The sequence below is a fragment of the Podarcis melisellensis genome (assembly GCF_964234715.1).
Source record: "Podarcis melisellensis genome assembly, chromosome: 9".
In the NCBI taxonomy this organism is placed as follows: Eukaryota; Metazoa; Chordata; class Lepidosauria; order Squamata; family Lacertidae; genus Podarcis; species Podarcis melisellensis.
The window spans coordinates 13,210,223-13,232,198 of record NC_138541.1 but is presented as its reverse complement, the minus strand read 5'-3'; the positions used below and the strand labels follow the sequence as shown (position 1 = coordinate 13,232,198).

Here is a 21,976-nt window from a genome sequence, read left to right as displayed (position 1 = left end):
GGAGTCCAATCGCCGCACGGCGTTAGCTCCTTTCCCCGCCCCTCTGTCAACGGTCATTGGGTCGAGTTTTCTTATACCCACATTTCCGTTTCCTAAGCTTCTCCTCAAAGGGCTCATGAATGGGAAGTGACGTAACACCCCGCAGACACAAACCTATCCCTCACAGCCTTTGCCTATCGGGAATTTTAAACTGCAACTGCCCTGATTTAAATTACAACTGCCCTCCGCTGGGGCTGAAGGGAGTTGTAGTCCAAGAGGGCACCGAAATGCCATGTCCTACAGAACTATAGCCGTTGAGGGGGAAAGCGGAGCTCCTCGAGTCAACTATATCTCTTCCTTTCCCCCTCTTTCTATAGCAGTTGGTATCGCCCTCCTAGGGGCAAGAACGCGGCTGTGAGGCGAGCTGGGCGGTTCCATTTGTGTCCGGAGGGGTGAAGGCAAACGGGAGGCGATGGAGCCGGGGCTTCCCCTCACGAGAAACGGCTCTCTCTTCCTCCGCCGCCCGCCCGCCCGGTGCCGGCTTGGCGGGGGAGCCCGGTGCTAGGCTATGCCGCTGCCCGATGGAGGGCGAGGGGGTCGCTGTGAGGAGGGCGCGGGAGCGGCGGCAGAAAAGGCAGCGGCCGGGAGCCGAGCCTGGCGAAGGCAGGGGGAGCTGCGGCCGGACCTCCTCCCGCTCCCCGCCGGCTCCCAAGAAGCTGAGCACCGGGGAAGCGGAGGAAGAACCGGAGGATGAGGTACCCACATTGACTCCGGGCCCCATCCTCCTCTCAGGCCACAGATCCATCGAGCTCAGTATTGCCTACACGGGCTGGCAGCTTATCTCCAGGGTTGAAAGCCTTTGCCCTTCCAGGAGCAGCCGCGGGGGATTTGAACCTGGGACCTTGTGCTGCCCACCATTTAAGCTGCAGCCCTTCCCCTGTGGGCTTAGGAGCAGAGGGATTTATCTGCCTGTCTGTCATGCTCAATACTACCTTCACCCACCAGCACTGGCTTTCCAAGGTTTCCAAGCCCTACCTGGGATTTGAACCTGGGACCACCTGCATGCAAAAGGAGATGCTCCCATCTACCTTCCGCGGAGTGTACTCAAGACATCCGGGATAATTCCCACCCAGCACAATGCACCTGTTAGGTGCAGTGGCACTGTGGTTGGAAGTACAGTGGTACCTCAGGTTACATACGCTTCAGGTTACATACGCTTCAGGTTACAGACTCCGTTAAGCCAGAAATAGTGCTTCAGGTTAAGAACTTTGTTTCAGGATGAGAACAGAAATCTTGTTGCAGCAGCAGCAGGAGGCCCTATTAGCTAAAGTGGTTTTTCAGGTTAAGAACAGTTTCAGGTTAAGTACGGACCTCCGGAACAAATTAAGAACTTAACCTGCGGTACCACTGTATGAATTCTTGTTCTGTCAGTGTATGTGGCCCTTCTCAAAAGTGCAGCAGGAAGGGGTGGCCCTCGCCTTGGCTCTGGGAGACACGGGTGGGATTTGGCAAGGGGGAGCCAAGCCAAGGAGGCGGATCTCCCTGTGTTGTGTTCCTGTTTGCCTTTCTGTGAAGTTTCCCCAAAGGGCAAGGGCCATTGCTCAGTGGTACAGCACCTGCTTTGCATGCAGGCTTCAAGCTTTTGACACCTCCAGGTGGGGCTGGGAAGAGCTTCTTTCTGAAATCTTGGATAGCCACTGCCTGTCGGTTGTAATACTGAGTTAGGTGAAGCCAAGGGACTGCGATTCAGTATGAGCCAACTTCCAATGTAGAAAGGAATCCAGATTAATGTTTTCCGAGCCCTTCCAGCTCAAAATTTTGACACAGTGATTGTGGAGGCTAATTGGCTTTTTGGCAGATGCAACAAACCTGTGCTATGCATTTTACCGTTGGAATCCATCTAATTTAAACATTAATTTGAAGAAACTAGTGTATATTACGTGAATTTTGTCAGTTTTTGAACCAGATTCACGTTTCATTGTCTTGTAAATCTTAGTAGAACTGCCATCATTTTTTATGCTCTTCTAAAAATAACCTGAAGCAAGCTAAACAGAGGAAGCTTTTAAAGCATGAGACAGGGAAATTTTCGCTGTTTAATTTCCCACTTTTGAATGCTGTTAATGACACAGAGCCAATAACAATAACTTGTCTCATGCAAAATCTCATTAGATGGTCCTTGATAAATTATGTCTTAGTTCACCTTCTGAACAGTGAGAATAATATTACTCTTCTACCTTAATAGATTTCCATAAGGGTTATTGAGATAATGTGTCTGCAGTGCATTAAACTCTCTAAGGTAATGTAAATGCTAAATATTATAAAAACTCATTCGGATTTTTATTTCTTGCAGTATCTTGACAGTGAAGTTGAATTGTTTGGGGACTATGACAGTTTTTCTGGCAACAACTCTTTGTTAGCTGAAGTACATGACCTAGAGCAAAGATGCATGAAGTCCACTGATGGTGTCCTGGATATTAAAAACCTAGATTGCAATACTTATGTCGAGCCAGTATGTGGAGATGTTCAGCTACAAAATGCTAAGAATATAGAACAGATATTGCCAATTCCAGAATCAATCACCGACTCCAGAAGCAGAAGAAAATATGATTTTTTAAGCACTATGAAAGAACAGAAGGATAGCAGCCTAGATCCTCATGGTGATAGTCTAGAAAACCTGCCATCATCACAGCTTTTATTTCTTAAACAATCAGAGGAATGCTTGATTCATCCTCCCAAAATGGCAAATGTAAAAGAAAGAGCCTATCACCGGAATCAAAGTCCTGATAAGATCTCAGACGTACCTCATTGTCATGATACAGAAAATGTTAAAAAAGGTAGTGAACCATCTACAAGTTCTTTGTCTGAACCAAGGAGGAGGAGTCTCAAAGATCATCTCAAAAGTGCAATGACTGAAAATGCAAGAGCTCCTGCTTCACTGGTGTCTAAAAGCAAACAACTCAAAGAGGCTGTTGTATCTGAAGAGATTGGGGTTGCTGAGAGAACTCACAGTGCTTCCTTTGTTGACATTGGTCCATTTTATGGATTGCCAACCAAGGTCAAGGAGCTGCTAGCAGAGTTCCGAGGAATTGACAAACTTTATGGTAATACCACTGTACTGCTTGTTGTAGTATTAAATTCTGTGCTAATCATAGAGTTGGAAGGGACCCTGAGGATAATCTAGTCCAACCCCCTGCAATGCAGAAATACGCAGTTGTCCCATATGGGTATTGAACCTGTAACCTTGGAATTATCAGCACCATGCTGTAACAAATTGACCAATAATGATCCTGTTTAGTGAACAATTTGCAGAATTCCAAAAGACTCTTATTTTGATCTTTAATCCCTGAATAGAATGGTAACACCTGTCTTCTTATTTTTACAGACTGGCAGCATGCTTGTTTAACGTTAGAATCCCTGCAGCAGAGAAAGAATTTAATATACTCCTTGCCAACCAGCGGTGGAAAAACACTTGTAGCTGAAATTTTAATTCTTCAAGAATTACTCTGCAAACAAATGGATGTTTTAATGATCCTACCATACGTGGCTATAGTCCAGGAGAAGGTGTGGAAATAATAGGCTTTTTATCCTTATGCATCCTTGTAGTATACTTCAACTTTTTTGCATAAATTGCTGGAAGTGATGGACTGCAACCCTGTGCACACTTAATTGGGAGTTCCAAAATCCATTTTAGGATGATCAGGCCAATAAAAATGCCCCCAAATAGTGTGCAAGCTTTCTCCAGTACTCTTAATCAGGGTAGTGATAAACAAAACGAGTGGGAGAGGGGAAAATGCTGTATTTTTCACTCTATAGGACCTGACCATAAGACACACCTAGTTTTTAGAGGAGGAAAACAAGAATAAAAAATATTCTGAATCAAATGTTGAAGAGGCTTTGTGCAGCTCTCCCTCTTGCTGTTCAGGCTTCAGCGATAGCTTTGCAGCCTGCATTCGCTCCATAAGACGCACACACATTTCCCCTTACTTTTAGGAGGGGAAAAGTGTGTCTTATAGAGCGAAAAATATGGTAACTGGCTGGTGGTTAAATGGTGGGGGTCTGCATATGATCAGTCTAAAGATGAAGTGTGGGAGCCCTAGGGTGCAGATAATCAAAGGAAGCTGTTTTAAAGCTCTTTTATACAGGTAGGTCTCCTTAACTGGAATTACTGAATTCTGTGGGATTCACTTCTGAGGAAATGAGCACAGCACTGGACAGGCATTCTTCATTTGACAGCTGATATTTTACTTACTGATTTTGAGATGTAGTGCCTCTGAACCCTTATAAAAATAGCTGTGAAATAAATCTTGCCTGCAGCAGCTGGTCTCTATTATAAGCTGCTTGCAAACATGTTACTGGTATAAAATTTTGATAATACTTGTAAAAAAAGAATTCTCAGTTGTGTTTTTATTGTTTATTTATTGCATATGGTAGGTTGCTGGTTTGTCGGGTTTTGGAATGGAACTAGGTTTTCTGGTTGAAGAATATGCAGGAAGTAGAGGAAGGATTCCTCCAATCAAAAGAAGGCTTAAGAAATCTCTGTACATTGCTACTATTGAAAGAGGGCACACCCTAGTGAATTCCTTGATTGAAACTGGGCGAATTGGTGACCTGGGTCTAGTTGTGGTTGACGAGGTTTGTTATAAAACTCCTGAAACTATTTTAAAATGCTTTTAATTTATTTATAAATTCAAACTTGTTGCACTGTGCTACTTATTTATATTAATGGGCACTTGGCTTTTTAAATAAACCCTAATTGGTTGAAATATATTCAAGACTCTGTATTGGTAACTAGTAATATTACACATGCTTGCATTCAATTGTAACCAACACAAAATATAAAAATGTGTTTTAAGACTGACATTAATTGGTCTCCCTACACTATGCCACAGAACCAAGCCTATAGCTTTAAAGAGGGAAGTGGGTCAAAATGCAGCACGTATGCCAAAGAAATCTGATCTCATTTTAACGTTCATAAAGTTTTGGGTTCTGATTCTTTCCTACTCTCATAATCTCCTTCTTTCTTTAATTCAAGTTGCACATGCTTGGAGAAGGAAGTCGTGGGGCTGTTCTAGAAATGACTCTTGCAAAGATTCTTTATACAAGCAGTAAGTAATTTCTGCACGTCTAGGACTCAAATAATAGCTGCATCAATTGTGCCGTTTCTAAAAACGTATGTAATTTATCTGTGTAATAGTATATTTCAACATATAAAGTGTTTTAAATGCTTATTTTTCATCTCAAGCCCCCAGACCCCAGGAAACATAAAATATATTCCACTTGTATTGTTTTGTATTTTGTATTTTTTTTTATTCTTAATTTTTGTGAGCCACTCAGAGAGCGTTAGTTGGCAGCTGTTAGCTACACAAAATAAAACATCAAACAACACTGGCAACATGAAGTTTAAAATTATTTCAAGATGGTAAAGAGAAATACAAATTAAATGAATCAAGTAGCCTATTTGTATATACTGAGGTTTGTTTTGTTCACATTTTCTTTTTATTTTTCAAAAATTTTATTGATTTTCCAAATGTTTTTTAAATAAATAAACAAACATAAATCTCTACCGTATTTAAACCAAACTTAGTAACATTGTTAAGTGACTTCCTCGTATCCCCCTGGTTGAATTTCAGTGTATATCATTTTAACGGTTTTCCAAAACCACTATTCTTATAAAATTAACTTAATCACTTAACATCTTTTTGTTTTCCTTTCCAATTCAGTATTAAACATACTAATTCATCCCATTACCTGATTAAATCCTAAGCCTATCTGTTATTTGCAAGCTTCTCCAATTAATTTAACTTAACATATTTAACTAAATAGTCTTTAAATTCCATCCATTCTTCTTGGTAATCCTCCTCCTTCTGGTCACAAACTCTTCCAGTCAGGTCGGCTAGCTCCGAAAAGTCCATCATCTTCACCTGCCAATCTTCCACTGTTGGTACTTCTTGTGTTTTCCACTTCTTAGCTAATAAAATTTGAGCAGCAGTTGTGGCATACAAAAATAATTTAACATCTTTCTTGGGCAATTCCAAACCTGTTATTCCAAGAAGAAAGGCCTCTGGTTTCTTAGCGGATGTATATTTCAACATTTTTTTCAATTCATTATAAATCTTCTCCCAGAAGCCTTTCACCTTGGGGCAGGTCCACCACATATGATAAAAAGTACCCTCTTTATCTTTTGTTTTGTTCACCTTTTCAAGTTACGCCCTAGGATGGAGGGAGCATGGGAGGCAACAGGCTATGTAGCAAGGAGAGCTCTTTCCTTCAACAGAAAGGTACAACCATGGGTCTTAGGAAGAACAGCCACTGCTGCCTGAGGCAGCTGCCTCACTCTGCCTCATGATAGGGATAGCTCTGTTTTGTCTGCTTATTTTGGCAGCAAGTCCAACTGATTTCTACTGAAATTATTCCCCAGTTAATGTGAATACCATTGCAGCCTCAGATATACAAATACTTTATTATGTAACTGTAGACTTAGGAAGTTTTGCCACCTCAGCTTAGAGTTATCCAGGGCTGCATTTTGTGTGTCAGTCTCAACAATATCCGGTGCAATTAGTCAAAAAGGGTGATTATGAGGTTGATGCTGCTCTTGCTATTTATCAAATGAAGAAAGTGATTGTCTTGTTCTATTTGAAATATGAGATACTATGACTTTCCTTTACTATTCTTCTATGATACATTGAGGGTAATATTTCAAAGTATGTTGCTATATTTTGTATAGAAACCACTCAGATCATTGGAATGAGTGCAACTTTAAATAACGTTGGAGATCTGCAGCAATTCCTGAAAGCGGAATATTACACCAGTAATTTCAGACCAGTATGTATTTGACTAGAGAACTTGTTGACTTTCTTAGAGGTAAATGTTGCATCTTGACCATTTTGAACTAACTGAAGGGATGAGAAGGCATTTTTCCTTTCTTAGCTTTTTTGGCAATTAATTTGCAGGAAAGTGGTATTTGTTGTTTTTTCCAGGCATTTAATTAGACAATGAACATAGCATTCATTATTAGCCTTTCAAATGTTTAGCTTTGCATGGTCAAATTTCTTTAAAATACGTTACCTTCTAATCACTATTGTGGCAAAGATGAGTTTACAGATTCCTCTTCGTAAAACAAGTCATAAGGAAAATACCTTACAAAACATAAAAGCCACAGACACCATAATTCAAGAAAGTGTTTCAATTTATTTGTGATTTTTAGGAAAGGCAAAAAGAATAATGCATTTTTTAAAAGCTATTCTTCTCTTTTCAAATGCCTTCCACATTACATCCGCAGTATGGCTTTTTCTCAATAGAAGTCATAATCTGATTATTCTATGTACATTTTAAAAAATATAGGTAGAACTGAAAGAATATGTAAAAATACGAGACACAATCTATGAAGTTGATAACAAAGCGGAAGATGGCTTTAGATTTTCACGTCTTCTTAATTTCAAGGTAATGTCAATAAGCATAAAAAAAATTCTTTAACATTTATCCATAGCCAGTTAAAGTAATATGCTTCAACATGTTCTTCCTTGTGTCTAACAAAAACAATTGGCTCTAAAAATGCAAATCAGTCTAGACAGTAATAGTAGTAGTAACAGAATTGCTTAGTTTGTTTACAGAGAATGTTTGATATGTGTGTATTTTACCAGCAGAGAATGTATGATCCTGATTCTAGTATCCTTAGGTGGGGGATACTAAAATGACAAAAGAAATGGGTGTATTTATTTTTTCATTTAAGGCAACAAATTAAAACGGATGCTTCAGCCATGAATAAGTTTGTAACATCAAATACATTGAAGTTTTGTATAAATATTTTGATTAACTGAAGCACAACAAAGTTATCCAGAACAGAAACAAAACTGTGTTATCTTTTAGTATTCTACTGGTCTGCAGAAGACTGACCCTGATCACCTTATTGCACTGGTGACGGAAGTTATTCCAAAGTACTCCTGCCTTGTCTTCTGTCCCACTAAAAAGAACTGTGAAAATGTAGCAGAAATGATTTGCAAGCACTTGAACAGGTATGCTTCCTGGATACCGTATACCTACTTGATTGGCATGTTTACAATTAACCTCAGAATTTACTAATTTTAACGCAGAGGCCTGTTCCTTTACTTTGCAAGCAGAGTGATCAGAATGGTATGCATTGATCAAACAGGATCATGTATAACACTGTAGGATTATATCTGCAGCTTGAGCAAACTGTTGAGTACTGCAAGGTGTGTTGGTACTATTGTGTCCAGAATAACAACCTTTGAAGTACCATATAATTCTTTGTTGTGGCAGCGATGTTGATGGAGAAAGGGAGAGACTAGGAATAATTTAGCACTGTGTGACACATACATACATACTTACATATATTAAATTTTTATTTATACTCCGCCCTTCCCGATTCAGAAAACCGGGCTCAGGGCAGCTAACAACAAATTTAAAACACTTAATTGATGCAACAGAAATCAGCATAAAATACAGTATAAAATGTGAATAACAATAAATTCAGAATTCAAAAATCAATTTAGGGGGGAAATCCATCCAATAAACATTAGATGATCACCAGGGCTAGCTGGCTAAATTAGTCCTATTTGGGCCAGCGAGGAGACCAGGGGAGAATTAGCTGTGGGATACCAGAGTGGGTAATCTTCATAAAAAGAGGGAGGGGGGGGAGGGAAGGAAGGAAGGAAGAAAAGGGAATAAACGATCAGGCTAAGTTCAAATTGAAAGCCAGGTAGAATAGCCAAGATGGTTGGTATGCAAACATAATCTAAATGGGGACTTCCGGGATAGCGCGATCCGGTAATGGCGGATTCCCTTCGAGCTCCGGAGGGAATCGGCCCCGCTGAGGACGGGTCTTGCCGTGCCGGCGACACGGGGACCCTTAAAAACCGCAGGCGCTGAAGCCTGCGGACCTGGTGACTCGGTGGGCACCTTAAACGCCCTCCCCGACCCGCGAAGAGCCTTTTTAAAGGCTGCGGAGTGGACTGGGGTGCGGCGCGGTGCTGAGAGTCCATCGCTACCTCGGCGGAGCGAAGCCGCGAGCCATGGCCGGAGAGCGCTGTCTTCCTTCCTGAAATTCGGACTGAAATAAAGAACCCGTGAGTAGAATGGAAATTTGATATCAAAATTTTACCTTGGATTGGAGTACGACCGGGGGATGTGCTAAAAGGAAGTCCACACTCCCCCCCCCACAAAAAGATTTAAGCAAGGAAAAGAGCACTGAGGTGGAAAGACTTTCGTGCTTAGAAAAACAACTTGCACGAATTGGATTAAAAAGTTATTGCGCTGGAGAGGAGAGAGGAACTTTAGAAGTTTTTTGTGTAATTCCCCCCCCCCCCCCATTCTGGACCCGGGAGGGTCCTGTGTGTGAGCCCGAGGAAAAGGAGAAAGAAAGTTTGACAGCTGTCAAAAGAGCTGTCAAACGGGCAACTAAAGGCTGGAATTGAGAGACTTAGAAAATTTCTTTTGGATTAAAGGGGACATATTGTATCTGAACTGATTGGAAACAAAGTATTTGTGAATAACAAAATAACGAACTGTTGGAAAAGAATGATTGGACTGGTAATCCCCCTAGAGGGAACAAAAGATACTGCAATGGCTGCAGAAGGAAAATTACTGGCAGAGATTGAAAGGATGTTTTTTCTCGTGGGAATTCTACAAGAAAAGACTGCAGATATGAGTAAACAACTTGTGACCTTGAATCAGAAACTGTGTAACTCTGCTGATGACAATAAGCTGGAAAATAACTCGGCAGCCGGAACAGAAGAGATAGTTTTGGAAATAGGGGGAAAGGAAGAAGAAGAAGGAGAGGACGTTCAGATGGAAAGTACCAACCAAAAGCTTGCAGCTTCAGAAAATAAAGGACTTGATGAACAGGACCAGTGTACCGTAAATTTGCAAAAGGAGAGAAGGACAAAGGAAGAAGCCCCTGGAATATTTGAAATACTGGAATATAAAAGAATAAACAAGCATGATTGGGACTTCTTCCTCAAGTTTGAGTATGGGAGACTGGCAGACCCTTGGCAGCAATTGCTATGGACTGACTCGGTGGAAGGAAAGAACAAGTATGACTGGGACCTTTTCTTTGAGTTTGAACATGGGAGATTGGCAGATCCTTGGCAGCAACTGCTATTGACTTTGGTGGAAGGAAAAAAGATGGAGTTTGGGATACAACTCCTTCGAGAATTGAAGGCCAACAAGCAACAAAATAGACGGAGAGGGACTAACTGGGGCTTGAGGGCCTCGGATGTGAGAAACCCGGGCTGAAACTGATTTACAGAATAGAAATGTGGAAAGGGACAGAAACTGGGCCAGGGGGGGAGGGGGAGAGTAGAATAGTAAGAATTTTTGAGTTATGATTTTTTAATTTGGAATGTTTTGTTTAAAATGGGAGGATTCGTGTGAGAGAAGAAAGTTCGACTTCAGAGAAAGGAATTAATGTGTAGAAATTTATAAGTAAAATCCGAGTTTAACAAGAGATGTTAAATATCAAGAACAGAGGATAACAATATAATAGAGAGAAGAGGAAATAACTTGCTGAATTAACTATTAAAATTGGAATGTGGGAAGGAGAGATGTGGGGAAGTCAAGGAAAGAGGGTAACGAAAATTATATATGCATTGTTTTTGTGTTTGGTGTTTGGTGTTTGTGTGTGTCTGTTTATAAAAATTTGAAAACTTAATAAAAATTATTAAAAAAAAAAAAACATAATCTAAATGTACTTTTCTTTCCTAGAGACTATAAAAAGTTGAAGGAGAAAGAAAAATGCGATCTTCTTACAGATTTGAGAAACATCTGCAATGGAAGACTTTGCCCAGTACTGAAGCAAACAATTCCATATGGAATCTCCTATCACCATAGTGGCCTTACCAGTGAGGAAAGAAAACGAATAGAGGAAGCTTACTCTTCAGGAATCCTCTGTCTCCTTACCTGCACCTCTACCCTTGCTGCTGGGGTTAACTTGCCAGCTCGAAGGTTAATCTTTAAGAAATGTTGCGTCTTTCTGTTTTTATCATGTGGAGCATGGAACAGATTTTAACATTTCCTTCACTCAGGAGCATGAAGCCAGAGGCAGGGGTCCAGCAGGGCATCGGAAGCTGACCAGAAAACGAGAGTTCAGGGACCTTTTCCTGACGTGCTAGCATTCTGTATGCAGGGAAATGTTTTTACATAGAACATTTTGTCCTCTGAGCCCCCTTCCCTCCTCCCATACACAAAAGAAATGCAGGAGTCTGAAGTGATAATTTGCAGAAACAGATTTACCCCCTTATTTGTTGTTGGTCTGTACTAGGCCTGCGTTCAGGGTCTGGTGTGAAGATGCTCTGTAGTTCCTATTGCATGGGCTCACGTATGACCAGTACAGTACTAGAGATAGCTAGTAACTTCCCTTTCCAGTCTCATTTCACTCTTCAATGATTCCTCCTTGAAGCACTTCTGGCAATGATGAAGAAGGAACAGAATTTGCAGGATTAGTCTTGAGGATTTTAGTATCCCTTAAGGAACTGTTCAGGTGTTTCCTTTGCTGCTCAGCTGCTGACTATTCATTAATTCCGAGGATAGCTCAGTCGGTAGAGCATGAGACTTAATCTCAGAATTGTGGGTTTGAGCCCTTCTTTGGGCAAATCCTGCACTGCAAGGGGTTGAATGAGATGACCCTCTTGGTCCCTTTCAACTACAAAATTCTATGATTAAATCTAAATCAAGTTACAGTGGTACCTCGGGTTACAGACGCTTCAGGTTACAGACTCTGCTAATCCAGAAATAGTATCTTGGGTTAAGAACTTTGCTTCAGGATGAGAACAGAAATCGCGCGGCAGCGGAAGGCCCCATTAGCTAAAGTGGTACCTCAGGTTAAGAACAGTTTCAGGTTAAGAACGGACCTGCAGAACGAATTAAGTTCTTAACCCAAGGTACCACTGTACTTCGATGAAGTAATCTTGTCTTTTGGTCTAACTATTCTTTATTCTCTCAGTAGCACCAGGCAGAGAACATAGCGGAATTCTAGAGTTTGGCTATTAAGGATACTGTTGCTGTGTCCCCTGTTGCATGCAATGCTCTACAGATTCCTACATGCCTTTAGAGCATATTTCAGAAATAAAAGGTGCTCCAAAGTCAAAAGTTGCTATGGTATAAAAAATTGTATAACTGTATGCACTGTAACAATTCTGAGGAATGTTGGGGTTCCAACAATCTGATGCATTTTGTTTTCTTCATTTCAGTAATTACTTTTTTAAAAATCAAATGCTTTGAACATTATATACGATAATTCAAACACATTCTCAATGTTTCCACAGGGTCATTTTAAGAGCTCCATATGTTGCAACAGAATTCATGAAGAAAAACCAGTATAAACAGATGATAGGCAGAGCTGGCCGTGCCGGTATTGACAAAGCTGGTGAAAGCATTCTTATCGCGCAGGAGAAAGACCGGAATCTGGTAACTTAAGCAAAAAAAAATTTGATTTTCACACTTTTCAGTATAAGTCAATTGCGTAATATGGGGTGATGGTCAAATTTTTAAATGTAAGCGTGCTCTGAAATAATTTGATCATCCTTTTAGGAAGTATATTTAAAGGCCCTTTTTCTTTTATTATAAGTTAAGCAAGGCCAGTACCTCATCTTGAAAACCAATGATATCTCATCATAAAATAGCATCGCCACCCAGTAACATAACATACTGACTTTAGAAAATGTTTTATAAGATAAACTGCCTGCCTGCATAAGCTTTGGGTAGATAGCATTCTGTAACAAAAATGTGATATATGAAAAAATAAAATACTGATTATAAATCCGCATATTTAAAATATGAAACATATGCATTGTTAAGGTATATACAGCTGAAATAATTGCTTTCTTATCTGTTAAACAAATGCCAAATTGTAGTCTTAAGTCACCACTGAAAAAGGCTCAGTGTCGTATTCAGCTAAGTTCTACATTGAGTAAACTCACTGAAATTACTGAACACAAGTTAATCATGTCCATTAACTTCGATGCATCTACTCTGAGTAGGACTAGCATTGAAAACTATCCCCAGTAAATTTGAAGAGGAATAGATCTGTAGATCTGGGAAGCATCCTCTGAGAATAGCTCTGTTCTGTATCTTTTTTGTTTGTTTTTATTTAAAACTTTTATAACTTTCCAAAATAGCTCAAGACAGATTACAACCAGCATTTAAAGTTGTAGTCAAGCAGAGCAAACCCACAATTTTTAAAATGCAAATGCAACAGTAGAAGACAGGGCAAACTATCATACATCCTAAAAACTCAAAAGGAGTTGTAAAGAGCTGAGAGCTGTTACTGCCCAAAGGTTTCATTAATAGATGGACATTATATAGTCACAGCCACTCCCCGAGAAAGAGGTCATTCCATAAACATGAAGTTTCGGAGAAGATGCTACTCCTAGCTGCAAATGACTTGATTTGTAAGGCATTACAGAACAGGGCAGTTGATTCACAAATGCAGTGGTTAAAGCAGTGCAGATCTTGGGGAGATCTTGTTAGGACATAATGGAGAAGATAATCTTTTAGGAACATTACGTACAAATATGCCATATTTTATAACTTGCATTCACATAGCTGTTGCTCTTTTTTTAAGGTTCAAAAGTTAGTATACAGCCCTCTGGAAAGCTGTTACAGCAATCTCCTGCTTGAGTTCAACAAGGGTATCCGGAGTTTAATCTTATCATTGGTTGGATTAAAGGTAATTTTGAAACCTTAAAACTAGTTGATTGTATTAAGAAGACTGATTAGGGGAGGGAAAGTTTCAGGTAGAATAACGAAACACCAAACTCTTTTTTTTAGTATTTTTTAGTCTTTGTATACTCTCGTTTGTCCTGTTGTGTTCCACTACAGATAGCAACCAGTCCTGAAGAGGTTTTCCAGTTCATGCAACTAACCTTGTTTAGTGTCCAGCCACAGCTTCTGCCTGAAGGAAAGAGCCTCCGGGATGTAACTACGGAAGTATTGCAAGGGCTGAAACAAAATGGACTCCTAAAAGATAATACAAGCTGTGATGATGGACAAATTCTAGTTATCACTAGGTTGGGTCAAGCCACTTACAAAGGTATAAAACCTCCCTCTGGGATCTATTAAAATACAGTCATGCAAGGCCAGTCTTACCAGCAGGCAGAATGAAGTGGCTACCTTGAATCGGATTCTGACTGTAATTAGGGGGCAGGAAATCTCCATAATTTTAATTTATAGCTACAGATAGCGACCATTTTGTGTGTATCTGCTGATGCACGGGACCCGGAAGAGGGAAGAATGGGGCAGGGTGGGCGTATGCTCACTCTGCCGACACATGCAGGGACAAAAAATGGACCATCCATGCAAAATAGTTGCTGCCTGTATCTTTTTCTGAAGTGAAAAGGGATTTGATTTGATTTGATTCGATTTTCACCTCACTCATCAAAATGTCTTAGCCTGGCCAAGATGGATCGCAGTTCCCAGCTCAACTACTGATTTTGTATGGACGTATAAAAATAAATCCAGTATCTCTTTAGCTTCTCATTTCTGCCCCCCAAATATTATCCTCCTTTTGTAGTTTAATCCCATTCAGACCTTGTCCGACTGTCAGATTGGGGTGGAAGGAAACATTAATAGGTAAAACATGTTCCTGGTGCGTATTGCAAGGGAACTGCAATTTCCCAGTACTCCACAAATTCAATCTGCATGTAAGCTACATGGATCAGACTTAAAAGCATTCTGTTCAGCAATCTTTTCAAGCAGAGCAGCCAACTAGATAGGTATGGGAAAGACAAAGCAACACTGTGTATTCTACAATGCTTGTAAGCATGTCCATGATAGTGATGAGGTTAGTGTGGAATGTCATAGACATAAGGAAAGGCTACTTCCCCACAGAACCGATGCCCCCTTGAATCAAGGAGAGCTCTGCTGGGCCTGGTTTGTGGGGATCAAATATGGAATTTGAGATAACAGCACTTCCTGCTAAGAAGAGCAAGTGGTAGTGAGCATTTAACAGTGTTGACATGCTGAAATGTCTCATCAAATTCTGAAGATCAGATCTGTACAATGTGGGCCATTGTATGATGTCTACCTTTTTATTACATCTTAGGTTCTATCGATTTGGCGTACTGTGACACGCTCTATGCAGACTTGAAGAAAGGCCTTGAGGGGCTCATCCTTGAAAGTTGCCTACATTTAATCTACCTGACAACACCGTACAGTATGGTTTTGCAGTGTAGCCCAAACTGGATGATCTATTTTAGACAGGTAACCTTTTTTAAAAAAATCCAGCAACAAGAAGATTTTTATATCTTTACATAGCATCCCTGGGAGCCTTCTTCTCTTTTTCTGAACTTAGCAAGCACAAGACTCTCTTGTCAGCTTCAGTGGAACAACTAGAGTTGTTCCTTGTGCACATGGGGTCTTAAATATCCTAGGGGATAAATTGCTCAGATACATGCAGGATCCAGACCTTTTAACATTAAACTCCTGGGTTTTTCTTTTTCTTTTTGCATTTCTTTTTTCCTTTCTCCTCCTGTGATGAGGCTGCATTTTAATGTTTTAATGTTGTATTTTAATCTTGTTTTTTAAGTTGTATTCATTCAACTTGTTTTTTATTATTGGTTGTTAACCGCCCTGAGCCTGGCCTTGGCTGGGGAGGGCGGGGTATAAAAAAAAATTATTATTGTTGTTGTTTGTTACAAGGCAGATATTGAAACTTACGTGCAGCTAGTGAATTTTTTGCAGTATACCTCAAGAGTGTTTTATCTGTCACACGTCTGAAGTTTTTCATTTCGCGTGCAGCAACTGCATTTAGAAATCAACGTCACGGGACTCTTCTTCCCATAGCCCAGCATGTGCATGATTTGAGTAACTTGCACCCAGGCAAGATAAGAGAACTCAGAGGGTTCATGGAGGGACCTCTCATTCCCAGAGATTCTCTGCGGTGATGCAGTGTGCACATATCTCTGCTCTCATGCCAAGTTTGGGTGGTGGGAGGAGAACACTGTACAGTTGAGTCCAGTGCCACTCTCCTATGTCTCTCACAAGGCACAGAGCATGCCCTGTGTTTTCTGCAGAATGTAACTTTCCTTTAGATCTGAGATTAATTCTGCTTTTTAGTACAGTCAGCTAAGTCCAGCAGAACAACAAGTAGCAGAGATTGTTGGTGTGCCGGAGAGCTTTATTACCAAAAAGGCATCTGGACAAGCTGTCAGAATGGTAAGAGGAAGATTTCTTATTTCAGGTGTCTAAAGATAAATGTGGGAATGGATTGTTGCAGTATCCATCAAAATTGTGAATTCAGGGGGAGCTTCTGTGATTCCTTTCTTGGGAGTTGGTCATAAATGATTGGATTAAAATTTTGAGTACCTTAACATTAAGTAGATCAGAAATTACGGTAGTTGCACATGAATGGCGGAAAAGCAGCATATTAGAGTCATACTAAAGCTTATTTGTTGTCATATTTGGGACTACTTGTTTTTGAAATTCTTAGCTGGAAATTGTCTTGTGTGGCCTCTTATGTTGCATTTCATGGTATAGATAGCCTCAGAAATGGATGGATTTAAAACTGTAAGAGTGTTCTACTATTTCAGATAAATTGAAAGATTCAAACAATTTTTCCATTGGATTGTGTCTTCAATTTCTAATTATACTCCATATTCCTTTAGGATGTGGACATTGGCACAGCCAGTAGACTCTACTTGTCCTTGGTTCTTCATGCTTTGTTAAAAGTGAACAACGTATGGGAGGTGGCAGAAAAATTCAACATATCACGAGGATTCATTCAAACCCTTCTTAATTCAGCTGCTTCGTTCTCTTCCTCAGTTCTACATTTCTGTGAGGTAATGTATAGTAGCTGAATACTTCATTGATGGAACACAGAAATGTCGCTCAGAAACTTCTTTTACTTCAGATTTTCCAAATTGTTCACGCAGCTTCCCTTTCAAATTCCAGAACTGATCAAAGCTGCATTTCTTAAAAATAGTCCACATTCAGCACATTCTGTTTTACTTAACTTGCATGTGGAGAAGCTGAGAATAAATAACCAGTTCATTGTGCTTTTATGACGGTATTTTCATACATATTTCAATTTAAAAATTCATTTAAAAAGAACCACATTGAAATTAGTCAACTAGAAGCAAAGGATTTCTTGCTGTTAGCTGCTTCTATTGCTATTGAATCATTGCATTTTAAGATGGTACCCAAGGAATCTGTTCCAGTGACATTCCACTGTTTTAAATTATCTACAGCTAAAATATCACAATAACATCTGCATATTGGTTCCTCTTCCAGAAATTTGGCAGGATTTTGGTAGACAATCTTTTGACAAAAATGGACGGACAAAAGATTATTATTATTATTACCCCACCCATCTGGCAGGGTTTCCACAGCCACTCTGGGCGGCTTCCAACTGAATATTAAAAATACAAAACATTAAAAACTTCCCTAAACAGGGCCGCCTTCAGATGTCTTTTAAAAGTAAGATAGTTGCTTATTGCCTTGACATCTGCTGGGAGAGTGTTCCACAGGGCAGGCACCACTACCGAGAAGGCCCTCTGCCTGGTTCCCTGTAACCTCACTTCTCGCCCTCAGAGCTGGACCTCAGTGTCCAGACTGAACGATGAGGGTTTCCTAACATTTTTAATTATGTTTTATTTTTACAGGAGCTGAATGAATTTTGGGTTTATAAAGCTCTCTTGACAGAACTTACCAAGAGACTAACTTACTGTGTTAAGGCAGAGCTTATCCCTCTTATGGAGGTGGCAGGAGTTTTAGAGGTCAGTATATGCGCAATAAACCAGAATAACTACAGTAATACCTCTGCGAACGTCCGCCTTGTCTAGCGTCCATTCCGGCAAACATCCACGGCAAACCCAGAAGTACCGGAACCGGTTACTTCCAGGTTTGCTGCTCACACATGCACAGAAGTGCAAACCACTTCATGCACATGCACAGACGCGGCACTTTGTCCTGCATCCTTTTTGGCTAGCGGCCAAGGCTCCAGAACGGATCCCAGTCGCAAACAAGGTACGACTGTATTCTTTCACCAAACAAATCCAAGCAGAATTTAAAGATGGTTTGTAAAAAATCCCTCAAAGTAACTGTTACTACCTGAGATTGGTACAGCTTTCTCTTTTCCAGGGAAGCAGGGTTTTAATACCCAGCAAAAGAGCAGCACATTTGCAAGCTCTGGAAAAAACGTAATTCCTGCAGCAGAAGTTTCCTGTTTGGCATTCCTATGCTTCTGACCCCATCGCTCCAGCAAGTCTCATTTTGCCATGTTAGCTTGTGAGATGATGTTCCTTTGGGAGGGGTCAGTACAGGAACATATCTTTGCTGCTGTTTGATATGTCATAGTGAATGATTGCAGTTTTTTGCTGTAGGAAGTTATTCAAACTCTGTGTTCTTTTGGTTATTTTATGCACCATTAATTGTAGCTGCACAGCTGTCAACACCACCCTGGGATACATATTTAAAATGGTGTATATAAATGCATTAAATAAAAGGGGTGTCTTGGAATTGTAAATTGTGTACCATTGCAGTATGATTGTGGAGTATGTGTTGCAAAGCACCCTGAGCAGCAAACACATCTTCAGTACAAGACGGAGGACAAAATGAACTTGGCCAATGGAGCCAAAGTTTCCGGTGTCATTTTTTATGAAAGTATTTTTATGGAAATTGACTAGACAGATTGGAGATGGCCCTGAACTGAGCTTTCTAAAGTTGAAAGCTTTCCTCAGTAAGTTTTGCTGTTAAATGGACCTACTGCATCATCTCTGTACAGGAGTGATATTGCAACCCCACATAAAATGCTGGATTGAAAAGTTAAAGCTTAGCGGCTGGTGCAATATTTTAAATATCTTCTTAGTACATGTGTATGTGAGACGCGGGTGGTGCTTGTGGGTTAACCACAGAGCCTAGGACTTGCCGATCAGAAGGTCGGCAGTTTAAATCCCCGTGACGAGGTGAGCTCCCATTGCTCGGTCCCTGCTCCTGCCAACCTAGCAGTTGGAAAGCACGCCAAAGTGCAAGTAGATAAATAGGTACCGCTCCGGCAGGAAGGTAAACGGTGTTTCCGTACGCTGCTCTGGTTCGCCAGAAGTGCTTAGTCATGCTGGCCACATGACCCGGAAACTGTACGCTGGCTGCCTCGGCCAATAAAGCGAGATGAGCGCCGCAACCCCAGAGTCGTCCGCGACTGGACCTAATTGTAAAGGGTCCCTTTGCCTTTTTACATGTGTATGTGCTCAAAATACAAACCATAAAGCATTTGTACATGGGAATAACAGAATAAATATTTCCCAAAACGCTGAATTTTAAACAAACACATTTGTTTCCGTGTTTATCATAGGGCCCAATAAATCTTACTGAGGCTAGTGTGCGTTGAGGTGGTGAAAGATCTTGACCAATATACAGAGCTAGTATACGAAAAGGGCTGTTTTGATGAAAGATTTAGTGGTCAGAAACGGTAGCTAGAAATATGACAGGTTGGTAGAGACTAGAGGTTTGGTGGTGATGATGAATAGATTTGTTGCCACCTCTTTTTTAAATTAGCCTTTTGTCCACTTTCTCAGGCTCGAGCCAAGCAACTCTACAACTCAGGGTATAAAACTTTAGCACACTTGGCTAATGCAAATCCAGACGTGCTGGTGAAGACAATTGAGCATTTGTCCAGAAGCCAAGCTAGGCAAATCGTTTCATCTGCAAAGGCAAGTAAAATTTGTGAAAAGCATCGATAGGAAAGGGGGTGTAAATTGTGAATCTTAATGGGGAACGGTCTAATCTGCACATTTTCAAACCAATATGCCAACCGAGACACAATTATCCTTCTAAATTTGCACTTCTCTCAATTTTGCGATGCAGTTCTCTAACCAGAAATTGGGGGAAGGTGCATAAAAATGAACGTCTGCTTTTTGCATAGGACTGAATGCTCTTGTGCTCGGATCCTACTTGGTGGTTTCTCCACAGGCATCTGTTTGGCCACTGTGAGAACAGGATGCTGGCCTGATCCAGCAGGCTCTTCTGAAGTCATTATGAACAATAAGATTTCACTAAAATGGGAGAAAGTAAAGAGATATAGTTGGAGATGCCATAAGAGTGAGGGTCAAGTCTAGCGCTTGCTCCTGGAGACCATAGCCACTGAGAATCAAGCCCTTCCCATTCATCTGCATAACCCCTTCCTTCGTTCTGTTTTTGTTTTGTTTCGTTTTTTGTTTTTACCAATAGGTGCCAGCATGTTGGAAACTGGCATGTGTGAGCCTTTGTAGGGATCAGACTAATCTTGTCTTTGTGAGTCTCTTTCCGCTACAGGAGAATGAAATATACATCATCCTGAGAACTGTCAACTCCCCCCCCCCACACACACCCCAATGCATTCAGAAATGTTTCTTATACTGTATCAGGTTAATTTGACTTTACATGGTTGTTTTTGGATGCAGATGCTCCTGACTGAAAAGGCCGAGGCATTACAAGAAGAAGTGGAAGAGTTACTGAGAATACCTGCAGACATTACTTGAGGCTTCCTAATCACTCTAGCATGTGAATCAAGAATCAAACAATTATTTTTCTACCTTAATTATTTGTAGTTTGCCATACATTTACCTGAGCTTATTTCCCTATTAATAAAAGCTGCAAAAAATTCTCTATACTTGTTCAGTACATTGTGAAACTCTGATGTTCTTTGACAAAGCTGAAATTGATTTATCATCTTTCAGACCTCTTATTTATCATCAGTGGCATCATCATTTGTTATGGATATCTGCTTATTTCTGTTATAAAGAGCTTCTTTTCTTTTTGAAAATCATTTTTGCTTTGTCTCTGTAAACAATACCTTTCATAAGGCCACGTTAGGAAATTAGAAAGGGGTTGTGGTTATGAAGCAAAGGTCAATTTCTTGGGCTACTCTGAACATAAAAATTGTATAGACCTAATCATGATTTGCCAGCACTGAAGAAACTATCAACTAAACATGCCTCTTTAATGCCTGGGTTATCTTAAAAAGCAGAGACATCACCTTGCTGACAAAGATCTATATAGTTAAAGCTATGGTTTTCCCAGTAGTGATGTATAGAAGTAAGAGCTGGACCATAAAGAAGGCTGATCGCCGAAGAATTGATGCTTTTGAATTACGGTGCTGGAGGAGACTCTTGAGAGTCCCATGGATGGCAAGAAGATCAAACCTCCATTCTTAAGGAAATCAGCCCTGAGTGCTCACTGAAAGGACAGATTGTGAAGCTGAGGCTCCAATACTTTGGTCACCTGGAAAAGACCCTGATGTTCGGAAAGATGGAGGGCACAAGGAGAAGGGGAAGACAGAGGACGAGTTGGTTGGACAGTGTTCTCAAAGCTACCAACATGAGTTTGACCAAGCTGCGGGAGGCGGTGGAGGACAGGAGTGCCTGGCGTGCTCTGGTCCATGGGGTCACAAAGAGTCGGACACAACTAAACAACAACAAGCCTAATTTCATGTTTGTTGTGCATTAGCATTGTTGATCAAGCCTCGGTCCAAAGATTCATGAGAACTCTGTTGAAATGTTTGCCTTTGGGTTATTTTCATGCATCTTAATAGCAGAGGGAGGAGGAGGTCTTCCTGTGAGCCTGGAAAAGAAGTATTATTGGTTTGAGATGTAGGAAAAGATAGAAGAGAATTTAGCAGGAGGTATGTTTCAATAGCCTGTGTCATTTCGATTTACTTGCTCACTTTGGCCCCACTTGGCTCTGTGATTGATTAAAGTAGAAAAACCTGTTGCTGGGTGGAGATTGCCTGGGAACAGCTGACTCATTGGCAGGTTACTCCATGTTTATGTGCCACCGCCTTTAAACTGTGACTTCCTGTATTTATGATGACAAGTCTTGGGAGGCACTAAAGCTAATTTGAAAATACACCTTTCTTTGGAACAGATGTGCTGGTGTTATCAATGTGCCTGAAGCAGAAATTGCTATTTTTGCATTGAAAACATGTGCAAACAAAGGTGGCTTTTTCAAATTCCTGTTGCCGCACTTCCAGAACTCCATAATATATACTGAGGAGCCAAATTGGACCGGGCAG

General features: G+C 40.6%; 1 protein-coding gene across 2 annotated transcripts; it reads left to right on the top strand.

Moving 5' to 3' along the window:
* The first annotated feature begins 263 nt into the window (after nt 1-263).
* On the top strand, nt 264-20,919 carry HELQ (helicase, POLQ like). Of its 2 annotated transcripts, XM_081924857.1 has the most exons (18): nt 266-734; nt 2,330-3,080; nt 3,362-3,540; nt 4,411-4,611; nt 5,012-5,084; nt 6,704-6,801; nt 7,321-7,419; nt 7,846-7,991; nt 10,699-10,938; nt 12,258-12,399; nt 13,556-13,660; nt 13,813-14,023; nt 15,035-15,192; nt 16,048-16,146; nt 16,596-16,769; nt 17,592-17,705; nt 19,503-19,637; nt 20,367-20,919. In XM_081924857.1, exons 1-18 carry the CDS (start codon nt 561-563, stop codon nt 20,442-20,444), a joined length of 3,177 nt encoding a protein of 1,058 aa, XP_081780983.1. In that variant the 5' UTR covers nt 266-560; the 3' UTR covers nt 20,445-20,919. The 2 variants fall into 2 exon arrangements, with proteins under 2 accessions (XP_081780984.1, XP_081780983.1); XM_081924858.1 differs by lacking the exons at nt 17,592-17,705; nt 19,503-19,637; nt 20,367-20,919 and having other exon boundaries at nt 264-734; nt 16,053-16,146; nt 16,596-16,762.
* The last annotated feature ends 1,057 nt before the right edge of the window (nt 20,920-21,976 follow it).

What these genes read in the sequence shown, in the direction of transcription:
- HELQ (XM_081924857.1), top strand. Translation starts at nt 561, where the DNA reads ATGGAGGGCGAGGGGGTCGCTGTGAGGAGGGCGCGGGAGCGGCGGCAG. An exon ending in TGGCTATAGTCCAGGAGAAG is followed by an intron (nt 3,541 to 4,410) that starts GTGTGGAAATAA and finishes TGCATATGGTAG; the next exon opens with GTTGCTGGTTTGTCGGGTTT. An exon ending in CAGTTCTACATTTCTGTGAG is followed by an intron (nt 16,770 to 17,591) that starts GTAATGTATAGT and finishes TTATTTTTACAG; the next exon opens with GAGCTGAATGAATTTTGGGT.